The 13,877-nt window shown below is 30.1% G+C and overlaps 1 protein-coding gene across 3 annotated transcripts; it reads left to right on the forward strand.

Moving 5' to 3' along the window:
- Nucleotides 1–150: 150 nt before the first annotated feature.
- On the forward strand, nt 151–12,468 carry LOC113392130 (thioredoxin-2). 3 transcript variants are annotated; one of them, XM_026628417.2, is made up of 3 exons: nt 151–342; nt 9,202–9,379; nt 12,171–12,468. In XM_026628417.2, the coding sequence occupies exons 2-3, from the start codon at nt 9,209–9,211 to the stop codon at nt 12,318–12,320; spliced, it is 321 nt and encodes a 106-aa protein (XP_026484202.1). In that variant the 5' UTR covers nt 151–342; nt 9,202–9,208; the 3' UTR covers nt 12,321–12,468. The 3 variants fall into 3 exon arrangements, with proteins under 3 accessions (XP_026484202.1, XP_026484204.1, XP_026484203.1); XM_026628419.2 differs by lacking the exon at nt 151–342 and adding an exon at nt 5,310–5,329; XM_026628418.2 differs by lacking the exon at nt 151–342 and adding an exon at nt 8,244–8,263.
- Nucleotides 12,469–13,877: the final 1,409 nt, after the last annotated feature.

Consider the following 13,877-nt stretch of genomic DNA (forward strand, 5'->3'; position numbering starts at 1 on the left):
AGTTTAAAGAATAATAATTCAGTATTTTCTATTCACTCGTAAGTTTGTTTATATAGCTATATTTTGGACCATGCCATAAAACGAATATAATTTTGCTATTGGAAGCGAATAAGAATTTACAAAAAGGCGACTTCAAATTTCCATAATGTCAATTGAATGAGCGTCCATTGTCGTAGTTAGAAATATGAAGCCATAGACTATATAGAGTCAATAGACTAATTTTTTCGTCGCCAGACGCCACTCCACATTCTGTGGCGATTTAATTTCAGTGGATTGTGTGTGTGTCAATTACCGCGTGTAGCGCCGGTTTTTCGCATCTCATCGTCAAATATTTTATATTCGGTAAGTGTAATAATAATAGTTATTTTCATTTTATTTCTAACCATTCGCAATACCATATAAATAAAAAACGATTTCTAATCAACCATTCTCATTAGTGACCTTGTTGACACAAATCTTTGATATTACCATTGATTTTTCCTTACCTCGCTTACCTAAATGTTTTTTGTTGCGTTGTGCTTAAATTGGTCGTTGCCTAGGTTATCAATACATTTTTTACTAACAATAGAGTACATAGATCGGTTTAAGAACTTAATTGAGTAGAATAATGTAATATAGGTACTTCAAATTGCATATAATATAGAAGCATATATATATATCGTAGTGACTCATAAACGGTTACGACGTCTAACTACAGAACCTATTTTATTTCTACTTGCGGAACTCCTAAAACAGGTTAAATGATATAGAATTGAGTTCTGAGGAGCTAGAAATATTATCGTTTTTTATCTAAGTGTCTCAATTATTAACCCAAGTCGTGCTAACATTCGGAATTATTAATTAATCTATCTAATCTTAAAACAATAACTAATTTTCATGGTATGGAAATTAGTTTAAACTGTTTTGGAATATCATTTATAATTAAGTGGTCAGAGCTTGTTTTAGGGGAACTTGGTGCTGGCCATAGAGTTATGATAGATTTCTACAGTAAAAAAAAATGCGCACAAACATTTTTCATTTCATTTTTTTTTCTTATAATTTTATAATTAATCAGAACCCCATATTCGTTTTTATCCCAGGGCCACTAAGTAAAATATTTGAATCAGCAGTACCCAATTTATATTTCAGATTACACATGAAAGATTGTGGTATGATTCATTTCATAGTAAATTTTTCATAAATGTATGCTTTATTATAATTATGATAATAACTTAGGGACGCCATAACTCATGGGACGCTATTGATTATGAGGATGAAGAAACAGAGAGTAAACTTGTTTTTGCTCAAACACACTTGTGCACTTTATTATCCTGCACAGTTGGTTAGTCTTCCTTAATAATGGCCGCTGTGGAGAAATAGATCTTAAACATTATGTATTTCACTATTAAAGATCACATATACAACACTACACATCACATACAACAACTTATCTTGTTGTTACAACAAATAGTGTAAACCATAAATTAATATTCTCAGTCGACCTAAGTTACCTGGTTGGTCTGTTACCTGTATCTTTTTAGTATAAAACTTTTATCAATTTGAACTTTCAAATGGTTATAATAAAACCTTAACATATACATTTACATGTGCCATCTGACATCTAATATACCCTATCCAAGCAGTTATTCACTTTATGACAAATGGAATACAGATTGCAGCAGTGTAACATTTTGATAATTGATTTGTTTATTGGCACTAATTGATATGTATTGAGTATTGATTTTGGGCATTGAATGGAAATTTTCTTTATAAAAAGTGTGATATAAATAAATAATAAAATAACCTATAAATGTATGTTTATTACATATTATTAAATGAAAAAATATAAATTTGACAATATGTTAACCATTTTTCCAAGTTTTTATAGGAAATAATAATGTAAATATAATTACTTACTTATTTGTATCAATTATGTAGGATACAAATTAATGTAACAAATATTTAAATGCACTGTTATCTGTGCATAACATTTTATGAAAATTTTAAAATAAAATCAAATTGTCATGTTTATTTTGTGAAACCCCACATTATAGGTAGTAGATAAATAGAATAGATTATCATATATAACATATACTCAAATATGTTGATATCACTGTAAACATAAGTAATATTGATTAATCTATATAAACCACAATTATTTTCGATTTATTAATTTGCAGCAAATACATCGATCAATACGATCAATGCCATTTAATTGAAATATATTTATGATCTACAACAAATTTTGTGTTAAAAAAAAATTATGATACTAAAATGTTTCAAAGAAGTCATAAAAAAATGATGATGACCTCCGTGGTCGAGTAGTGTGTACACCGGTTTCTATGGGTACGCTACTCCGAGGTCCCGGGTTCGATTCCCGGGCGAGTCGATGTAGAAAAAGTTCATTCGTTTTCTATGTTGTCTTGGGTCTGGATGTTTGTGGTACCATCGTTACTTCTGATTTTCCATAACACAAGTGCTTTAGCTACTTACATTTGGATCAGAGTAATGTATGTGATGTTGTCCAATATTTATTATTTATATAAAAAAATATAATCAAATGAAATTAGACAGATTACATATTTTTTATTGCGCATTTTAGATCTTGATCCACAACAATTATGTCCAAGAAAGCTGTCAAAAGGCATTATTGAGTGGACAGGATATAAATTAGATAAACAACTACAACACATTTGACTCTTATAAAATATTCTTTAACACATAAAATAAAACTTGCATATCTTTTCACTCATTTGTCATGACATGTTATGCAATTTAATAAAATATGTATTCAATATCTCTGTTTCTATGAAACATAATTCTACAAACAATATGTTATCTGTTATTGTATTGTTTATGATTTTTGCATATTCATCATGAACAACTTTGCTTTAAGTGTTGCTATGGAATCTTTTATGTCATTTCTAATAGGGACTTTGAATTCTTTAAGATAATATGGGGTTCTTGCACTCTGTTGAACTAGACCTTGATTTTTGATTAATATTTCAATATAATATTTATTCATATTCAGTCTGGCTTTAAGGCTTAAAACATTTGTCACAGCAGTTTTATTTCTCAATTGATGGTGCATTGGTGATTTCAGGGATGGTTAACATTTGTTACAGTGTGTCTATGATGGTAACCCAGTGGACCCATTGCCAGTCAACCTAAGTATTTAAAAAGAGCAAGAACTAGTTGAAGGTTTATGAAAACCAGTTATAAAATTATATTAAATATATCCCGTTAGGAATTGCTAATACAATTCACTTTCTAGCTACTAGAAACTTGCGTTTTCTATATCCTTGTCAAAATGTGTACCTGTTTACTGTAACGGAAGGCAATTTGAAATTCAATAATAGAAATTACTATGCAAGTTTCTCTATATTTTTCCAATAATTGAAAATAATACAATTTCTATTCTAAATATTCTTCTATAAACCAAATAATAACCTGATATGGAATTAAATTAATCAAATATTATACTTTATTCAAAAATTTAAAAAAATGTTTTTGAATCGTCATTTCATGATGTTAGCGTATAGCTGCTACCGAGCAAGAAATAAATAATCATATTTTTAAACAATACATTAAAAACTAGCTTTACCTCCTCTGTCAACCGTTTTAGATTTGAAATATTATACAAAGGTATTTCATGTAATTTTCATATTGGTTGATGTTTATGGTTACAAACTATGTAACATAAGTGATCATTCTTATTATTCTGACTGAGAGATTAGTGCGGTCAACTATACAAACTGACCAATTGACCAAAACTAGTGCTTGCACACAAAATCTTAGGAAAATGTAAAGGAGGAAGGTACTGTCTGTTTTGTCTTAGCCAATTTTTTATATTTCTAGTGATAGATATTATTAAGAATGAATATGATTCCGGTATTTTAGTAGGATATACTGTTATTAATAAATTGCAATACAAAAGTTCCAAATACTGATTCATCTAATCAGTCTCTGGAAATATGTAAAACCCTTAGTCATTCTGATCTCGAGTTTTGATTAATGAGTATAACACTGACCCGTCATTTTATCTTCGACGTAAAAGGAATCCGAAGTAGGGCTGCTACCCAATCGGATATAACCGGATTTAACCGGATTTTTCTCAAATATAAAAAATATTTTATTTTTTATTTTAGTATAGGACTCGCAAATAAGCCACCTGAAGGTATGTGGCCACCATCGCCCATAGATATTGGTACAGCATTCCTGATATTGTCAATGCTCAACCATGCTCTGGTTCTGCTTCTAAGATTTTTCATCTCTTTTGCCTGAACTTTTTTTAAGGTATCAAAACAGTATTATTAATTTTTAAGTTCTTCAAAAAACTGAAAAAGGTGTGATTATTATGTTTTCTTTATAATATAAGACGCGCGATTTACCTACCTATATAACATAAACCTTCAAACCACATAGTAACTCTTCGAGGGGTGAATTATAAAAATTGAGACTATGTCCTTCCTCAGGACTCAAACTATCTTCGTACCAAATTAATATACGTAATAAACCATTAGTTAGGTGACAAAATCGTTTCCGTGGGTTCAGCGTGAACAGACAGAGTTACTTTCGTACTTATAATAAAAGTATAAATGTTTAAATAGTTTAAATATTAGTACAAGAAGAAACAAGTTATTTTTTATAATGAATTTGAAATAAGAATACGCTTAAATGATGAATCACTTGACAGTTACGACTCACAATCACTCGCCCCTAGACGTTACATACAAATATGGACTTTAAACGTTGTATAGACACTTTAATTTTCTTCACCACGCAATGAGGCGGATTTGATGCGAATCGTACTTAAGAACAATTCCTCATGCCGTCAATGCGCCGAGCCAAACGATGTTTCGTCCTTGTGTCTGTAATTACACTGTTGTACTCGGTCACCAGGCAAACGTTTGCTAGTTTGTGACTTAGTGTTTCGTAAAATAAATAGAACCAAACCGGATGTGATTGATAAATAGCAATTGTATTTTATATAGCCCAGACCGGTCTTCAATAACATAAAAAAATTACTCATAATATATACTCATTTAAATAAAAAACTGCGAATGCCAACCCTACATGTAACAATTTATCACGTTATCATGATTTTTTTTAATTGTGACGTCATAATTCATATGTGTTAATCATTCAGTTTGTACCATTAACAAAAGAACGGTTCCCTCCTATCTTGTCTCGTGTTGAGTTATTGCTTTACTTCATAGTGTTAAGACACGTTGATATTGATAAGGTTTTGTTGTGCAAACGATATTCCCAAGAAACAACACTATCGCACTTTGTGGATTTACAGAGTATTGTGATAATTTGTAGTTCCTATTATTCATGGTCTAAATAGGTAAGTGTACCGTGAGCGTGACCTAGTATTTGTGTTCTGACCGTGAAATATCAAATGATTGCTCAATGAATTATAACATTACGTACTATGTAGTTATAATTTTCGCGACCTTTTAAATTTTCTTGTGTTATTTGATCATTTATATTTTTTTAAATTAGGGTGACCATGATTGAAATTTAACGGACATGTCCAAAGTGTTTATTAATTATTAACCTTATTAAATTTATTGTATAAGCTTAATCGGGCTTTTTCATTACAAATACATTTAACCATCCCTGAAAGTCATGAAATACAAAATTAGCGTACATTACATATATATACATTTTATTTGGTGTCATTGTAACTCATACAAGTTCCTTATATACTACATTAAATGAAACGACGGCTAATACTCACTAATATACGGCTGATTAAATTATCGAACAAAATAATTTACACGGAAATTAAAAGAAAGTAAAACATTATGCAATAGGTATTAGTTCAATAACCGGCAACGCCGCGTGGCAAAGCGAGTGTTGGTGTCGGTACAACAAAGTTTGCTCCGTCGCTGCTGATCATGCGCTACCCGCATTGCACCGCGCACCACACACACACAAGTCCCCTTTGACCTAGCCGGCATTACGTTAGGTAAATAATTTTGTCAATGTATAGTTCGGAACGGCAACGTTTGACCTATTTCGGTCGTAAGTTGATGACCCGCTGATAATATGTAACTATATCTCCGATAATGTTATTTGTTGTAAATTAATGAAATGAAAAAAATTGTCATGTCGCTAAGTTAAGTTAAACGTGTCAGCCAATTTATAGTTAAGTAATATGTATGGGACTATATGAAGTGTTTTGCGGTGTTTCAATCGAGTATATTGATAGGTCTAATACACTTACACCAGTCGAGCGACAACTTGTTATAGGTTTTTTTATCGGTCCGCAAACAAACCACAGTGCTGATAAATTTTATTAGGTGACGCGATAACAGTACAGTTTATATTTTAAAAAAAAATTCGTTGGAACATTCTTTTTTATATCCGAATGTAAATGATATTGATTTTACAGCCAAATTCAAATAAGGTCGTTATCAATATAGCTGGGTTTTTTTTACCTTTATTTAAAATTGATTGTTTTAGTACTTAATACAATAATGTGTTTAACATAAAGATGATTAAATTACGAAGATGAAATTTCAATGAAAACCATCTAGCTAGCTAGCTTCTTTACAAAAAAATAGGTAGGTACATAGGATCGTTTAACTGATAGATTTTATTAATATTTGAGTAGATGTTGATTTATTCATTTGATTCGATCGATGCCATAGAATGTTGCTATGTTTATGTATGTGTTAAAAAGTACGGATACATTTACGATATTAAAATGTTTCTAAGAAGTCATAAAAAAGGTAATTAAATGAAAATAGACAGAAGTTATGCACTTTTTGCGCGATAAAAAAAAATATAAGTGGTTGGACGAGGTATAAATTAGATAAACAATTACAACAAATTTGCTCTTATAAAAAAATCTTTTACACAAAACACTTAACTTTATCTTTACACTCAGACGTCACGACATGTTGTACCTACAACATTGAAGAAATAAAAAAAGAACTGTGAAAAATTTATCAAAACCCGTTATAGAATGATATTAAACATATCCCGTTAGGAATTTCAAATACAGTTCACTTTCTAGTTACTAGAAACTTGCGTTTTCTATATTCTTGTCAAAATGTATACCTGTTTACTGTAATGGAGGGCAATTTGAAATTCAATAATAAAAAAAAAAACTAGTTTAATTGTGCAATAATTGTTAATTATAATTTATATTCTAAATATTCTTGTGTAAATAAAATAATAATATACGAATCCAAACGAACGAACGATACGCAATAAATTATTTGCATAGTTTATTATATGAATTTATTAATCAAATATTATACTTTATACAAAAATATTTAAAAAGTGCTTTTTAATCGTCATTTCATGATGTTAACGTATAGCTGCTACCGAGCATGAATAAATAATCATATTAGTGTAGATTATAGAATACTACTATGAATACGTATTTTACAAGAAGAAACAAGTTATTTTTATAATGAATTTGAAATAAGAAAACGCTTATATGATGAATCACTTGACAGTTACGACTCACAATCACTATCGTCCATAGGCGTTACATGCAAATATGGACTTTAAACATTGAGTAGACACTTTAATTTTCCCTACCACGCAATAAGGCGGATTTGATGCGAATCGAACTTCAGAACAATTCCTCACGCCATCACTGCCCGAGCCAAACGTTGTTTCGTCCTTGTGCCTGTAATTACACTGGTGTACTCGTTTAACGTAAAATAAATAAAACCAACCCAGACTTGATTAATAATAAATAACTTATAATTGATAAATTGCACTTGTATTTTATATTGTTAATAAATAAATAAATAAATAAATAAATAAATATTGGACAACATCACATACATTACTCTGATCCCAATGTAAGTAGTGAAAGCACTTGTGTTATGGAAATCAGAAGTAACGACGGTACCACATTAACGACGGTTAATACATTTTATATAGCAGACCGGTCTTCAAACAAATAAAGAAAAATGACTAATATGTTCTCATCAAATATTATATTGAAAAAATATTATAAATGCCAACCCTTGCGTTCAATAACTTATATCGTCATCATGAATATTTTAAATTGTGACGTCATAATTCTTATGTGTTAATCATTCAGTTTGTACCATTAACAAAAGAACGGTTTCCTCCTATCTTGTCTCGTGTTGAGTTCAGTTTATTGCTTTACTTCATAGTGTTAAGACTCGTGCATATTGATAAGGTTTTGTTGTGCAAACGATATTCTCAAGAAACAACACTATCGCACTTTGTGGATTTACAGAGTATTGTGATAATTTATTGTTGCTATTATTTATGGTCTAAATAGGTAAGTGTACCGTGAGCGTGACCTAGTATTTGTGTTCTGACCGTGAAATATCAAATGATTGCCCAATGAATTATAACATTACGTACAATTGTAGTTATAATAATCGTGACCTTTTAATATTGCTTAAATGTGATATTTAATTATTTGTGTTTATTTTTAATTAGGGTGACCATCTTTGTAAAATTAAATGGACTTTTCCAAACTGATTGTTTATAATATTTAAAGGTTATTCAATAAAACTCTATATACAAAAAATAGATTACTTAGAAGTTTATTAATATTTATGTTATATGTATTTTTTTTTGTCATATATGATAGTCAAATATCACGACCTTGAATATCGATAGTATTCAAACAGTGACGCTGTAGATATATATTTAATTTATAGTTAAGCCTATCTTAGTTTTATGATAATTTGTATAGGTTTATGAAGAGTTTTGCGGTGTTTCAATCGAGTATAATGATAGGTCTAATACACTTACACCAGTCGAGCGACAACTTGTTATAGGTTTTTTTATCGGTCCGCAAACAAACCACAGTGCTGATAATAAATTTTATTAGGTGTCGCGATAACAACAGTTTATATTTAAAAAAAACGGTCGAACTATTTTTTTATATAACCGAATGTAAATTATATTAATTTTAAAGTCAAATTTATTTACATAGTTGCTTTACGATACTTTAAAATTTATTGTTTTAGTACTTAATTCAACAATTTGTTTAACATTTAGTTGATTATAAATTATGCTGATTCAATTTCAATTAGTTGTCTTTATGGGTTAAGGAATACATCCTAAGTATCTGTAATCTGACATGAACTTCGTGAAGTCGTTACCTTTTTACGGACAATCCATAATAATCTTATATGACCGACTCATATATGTAGTATAATCGAATACGTATCATGCTCAATACTAAACCTGTTTCTTTTATTTCAGTCACAAAATGGCCATTCACATCAAAGACGCTGACGACCTCAAGACCAGGCTGTCCGAAGCTGGTGAGAAGCTCGTGGTCATCGACTTCATGGCCACCTGGTGTGGACCCTGCAAGATGATCGGACCCAAACTAGAAGAGCTTGCCAATGAAATGGCAGATTCTATTGTTGTACTTAAGGTATAAATGACTCTCAGCTTATTTTATAAAAAAGACCTATTATATTATTTTGTTTTCAAAATAACAATAAATAAAATGTCAACTTATCACATATAAGCTAATATTTCTATGTATTAACTTAAAATAAATACAATAAGTTAATTCGAAACCGAAGCAAAATAAAATTATTAACAGAAAAAAAATTAGCCATAATATTTCGTGCAAAATATAAGATATTCAGTTAAATAATAATATCTGCCCTTCTCCACTTAAAACGTAGTAATTTGTATAAGTTTGATTTTAGTAGGACATGTCTAGCAAATCTGAATCGATTTCTATCGATCGAGCTATCAATGTTTCTAAAATGATTCCTGTATATAACGAAATCGAGTAATGGAAATAGTCATCTTACCCTGTAGCTAATTATGCTACTCTAATCTCAAAGGTTTTAAAGACATTCTTATTTTCTGCTGACTCATCGAATCGAGTTTGCTTCTGATCATTTCATATTTATTATTTAAATTACAGGGCTGATTGAGAGTGCTAGTTTAAACAACGCTGACCTAAATTGATCAAGCAGAGCCATATTGGATATAAGTAGAACTATTTTAGTAATGTTATTTGAATAATATTATTCCTATCTGCCAACTACTTATATTCCTAGTTCAGCTAAAATTAATGTCATCACTCTCACTAATGTCTCATGATGTAGTTTTACAATTGTCACTTATTCGAGGATAATATTTATTTTTATATTAACTCGATCTATTCGATTTCCCGACTAGATAAGCAATTCAAGAATTATATTTTCACTTATAGTATTCAACCTCTTCTATCCCCTTCTTTGGCAGTAATAATAATTTAAAAAAATTAAAACAATTAATCAAAAATATATTCAAATGAATATGTTTTTTATACTAATTGTACACACATGAATACAGCTCCATTTTATTAGTAATTATAATAGTGTTCCTTTCGACATTTGAATAGGAAGGTCAATTTCATCCGTCATTGTTAAATGCTTTGATATTATCGTAAGTTTATTTGACAGTTAGACTGCCTCCGTTAGTTAAACGAATCATGTTGAGTTTAAGTCTTCAGATTTCACCTCGGTCAATTTTGAACATGTCCTAAATCTCCAACGGTTACGTTTTAATGAAATAGCTCTCATTCAAAGGTTATCTGAACTAAAATATGCAATTATATGTTTTTCAAAAATGACGTAATACTTTGGATACCGTCCAAGTAAAAAATCAAAACTCAGAATTTTCTGTATTTCTAGATAGACATTTTCTAATTCTATCACAGGCAGATGATCGTGTTAAAAGCTATTCTTGGCAATCATACGAGTTGAGATTTTTTTATTTTGCGAGCCAAGTTGAAATCTTATTGAAAATATAATTTTGACCTATAGTTTCAATTCATTATTTTTTCTAATGTTGGCTGATCTGACTCTACAATATAATTGAATAGAACTGCTTTGCGTGTTTACCGAAGCTTCCAACTATACACATCTACTTCAAAACATCAGCAAGAGTACGGAAAACCTATAGAAGTTATTACTCACCAGAAGCTCTGTAATTTTTACCTTTTAAGTAGCCCCTAGAGCAAAGAGGCAATCTAAGTGACTATAATTACATATTTAGTAAGAAACTCATTGAAAAGCAAGAGGGTATAAACGATAGCCCAATGAGTATTTACAGATAAACTGATATAAGTACTTGATATTTAATACTCGAATGCATTTGTTCTATTACTCATTGTCCAATATTAGTAATGGTAATATGGCTGCTTATCTAGCAAGTGCCATAAAATATATTAGATATTGGTAAAACAGATATTTGATCATGAATATACGCGTAAATCTTTTTGTGTAACGTTATTTCCGTAATTGTTTTAACTAAAATCAAAAAAAAAATTCGACGAATAAGTCATACAACATAGAAAAATAAAGCATTTTCTTTTCAAAAATGTACAATGATTCTGAATATTTGTATTTACATAATTATTTTTTTATTTGAGTTACACCTAAAGTTAACAGCAATGCCTTATTACTAGGAACTGTGAGTGAGACCTAAGGGCGCAATTTAATTAAATTTATATACCGCGGCCGTTAAGTCCTTTTTAACATATAAAATGGAAATTTTCTCTATCATATAATATTTAATTATCCTAACTATCGATAAATAGTATTAACCGGTGCCAGTTACTAGAATTATGCATAACAACGAAAATAAACCAGGACTTGTCCTAGGATATCAATAATTATGCTATCCCTACACTAATGGTTGTGTAATGTTTTACAAGGAATGTAATAACTTCAGTATATAATTAATAAATTCAATTATTTTACTAAATTATTATTATTATGAAATAGATAATGAAATTTGTATATTATAAGGGCAAAGCGTCATTAGCGCATCGGTTTATGGGCCGCCTAGCGATATAAAAAGTCGCAGGATCGATCCTGACTCCTTGGGCTATTGTCGCCCCGCTCCAATCATCCAAGTGATAAGCTTATAAGGATGGGTAAATAGGAATATTAGTAATACCTTTATTAAATTGGGGCATTGCTACAATTATTTGAAAAAAAAATGATATTTGGTGATCTTAATAATGTTTATATACTTGAGAATGAAGTATAATATATGTATATAATTTATTGCCCTTTTTCTTACATTATGTTCGTTCGTCATATTATCATTAATATTTACGGCTTAGTGCACCTGAGACACGTTCTTCGTACATACATATACCTAATTTATGGTCCAATGACTTTATACTTATGTTGAATGAATAATTTAATTTCCAGATTGACGTAGACCAATGTGAAGACGTCGCAGCAGAATACAACATCAACGCCATGCCCACTTTCGTTTTCGTGAAGAGCTCCCAGAAACTGGAGGAATTCTCCGGCGCAAACATCGACAAGCTAAAGAACACTATCCTTAAATTGAAGTAAAAATATTAATGTTAAACAGCGGTGTGTACGCTGCCTTATGCCGCAGGCGGACACCTGAAACTTGCATTATTTATAACATTAAAAAAAAAGAGCTTTTTATATAGTGGATGTCACTTTCGTTACAGATTAAAAATGTTTTAAGTTTTCATTGGTAGTTATTTTTTTTAATTAACTCTTATTATTTGGGCTGAGACAATGTCAAATGCATTTATAACTTTATTTTGATCCTTCTACTAAAATTTTAACTAACATAAATAATGTCATCACATACTGGCTACATGACTGGTTCAAAATAATACCGTTCTTTAAATAAACAGCGATATATATATGATCATTTCAATGTAATACTTGATGAAAACAAAAAAATATTTCTTTATTCTTTTGCTCCGATATTTATATTTTAAACATTGTATGCAAAGAATAAACATTAATTTAACAAATATAACTAATATTAAAATATTTTTGTATCGGCCGTAAAGTGTCTTATCAAAACATCGTTAGTTTTGTAAACTAGCACGTAGTATATGCATTTTGCACAAGTTTTAGAACGCGTACATGCCCGTAAATGTATTAATTTTTCTGTATTGCATTATATATATGTTACAAAGTATTGTTACTACAATGAAATGTCTTATTTAATATTGTTTTTTATTTGTAACCTATAAAAAAATAAGTAAAAGAACTTTTTAAATCGATTTAAATATTCCATCCGATTTACTAATATCTTAGCTGTATGATGCACTGCAAAGTTCTTGATGAATTTATCTTAATTTCTAATACAACCACCTAACTATGTACATATATCTACTATAATTTTGCTTCCAAAATACCGATAACAAATTCGCCGACATTCAAATCGCCATTGATTCATGAATCCAGTTAATATTATAGTTTATTTGTCTCAAGGTTCCTTTATTATTATTGATATTACATAACCTCGAAATAGTTCCAGATTAAACAGACATTTTACGTTACATTAACAGCCTGTAAATTTCCCACTGCGGGGCTAAGGTCTCCTCTCCTTTTGAGGAGAAAGTTAGGAGTATGCCATGCTGCTCCAATACGGGTTGGTGGATGGATACACATGTGGCAGAATTTCGTTGAAATTAGACACATGCAGATTTCCTCACGGTGTTTTCCTTCGCCGCCGAGCACGAGATGAATTGTAAACACAGATTAAGCACATGAAAATTCACTGGTGGGTTCAACCCGAAATCATCGGTTAAGATGTACGCGTTCTAACCACTGGGCCATCTCAGCTCTCTTAGATTAAACACACGCAATAAAAATATTAGTATATTTTATTGTGTGCATTTATTTATTTTTTCGGTTTCTAACAAACACTAAAAAATACAAAAAAAAGATTCCATAAACGATTGATGATTTCATATATTTCATTTTACCATTTGGACACCTTGAATAATACACAAATTTATTTTAGACACATTTTAATGTAATACAGCGGGCTCCACACTTACACGCTCTTAGAAACGTATATTAATAAAGACTACAAGATCAAATAACAACTTAGTAAGTATCCTACTACTGGGCTGCTTT

Source organism: Vanessa tameamea, chromosome 27 (genome assembly GCF_037043105.1).
Source record: "Vanessa tameamea isolate UH-Manoa-2023 chromosome 27, ilVanTame1 primary haplotype, whole genome shotgun sequence".
In the NCBI taxonomy this organism is placed as follows: domain Eukaryota; kingdom Metazoa; phylum Arthropoda; class Insecta; order Lepidoptera; family Nymphalidae; genus Vanessa; species Vanessa tameamea.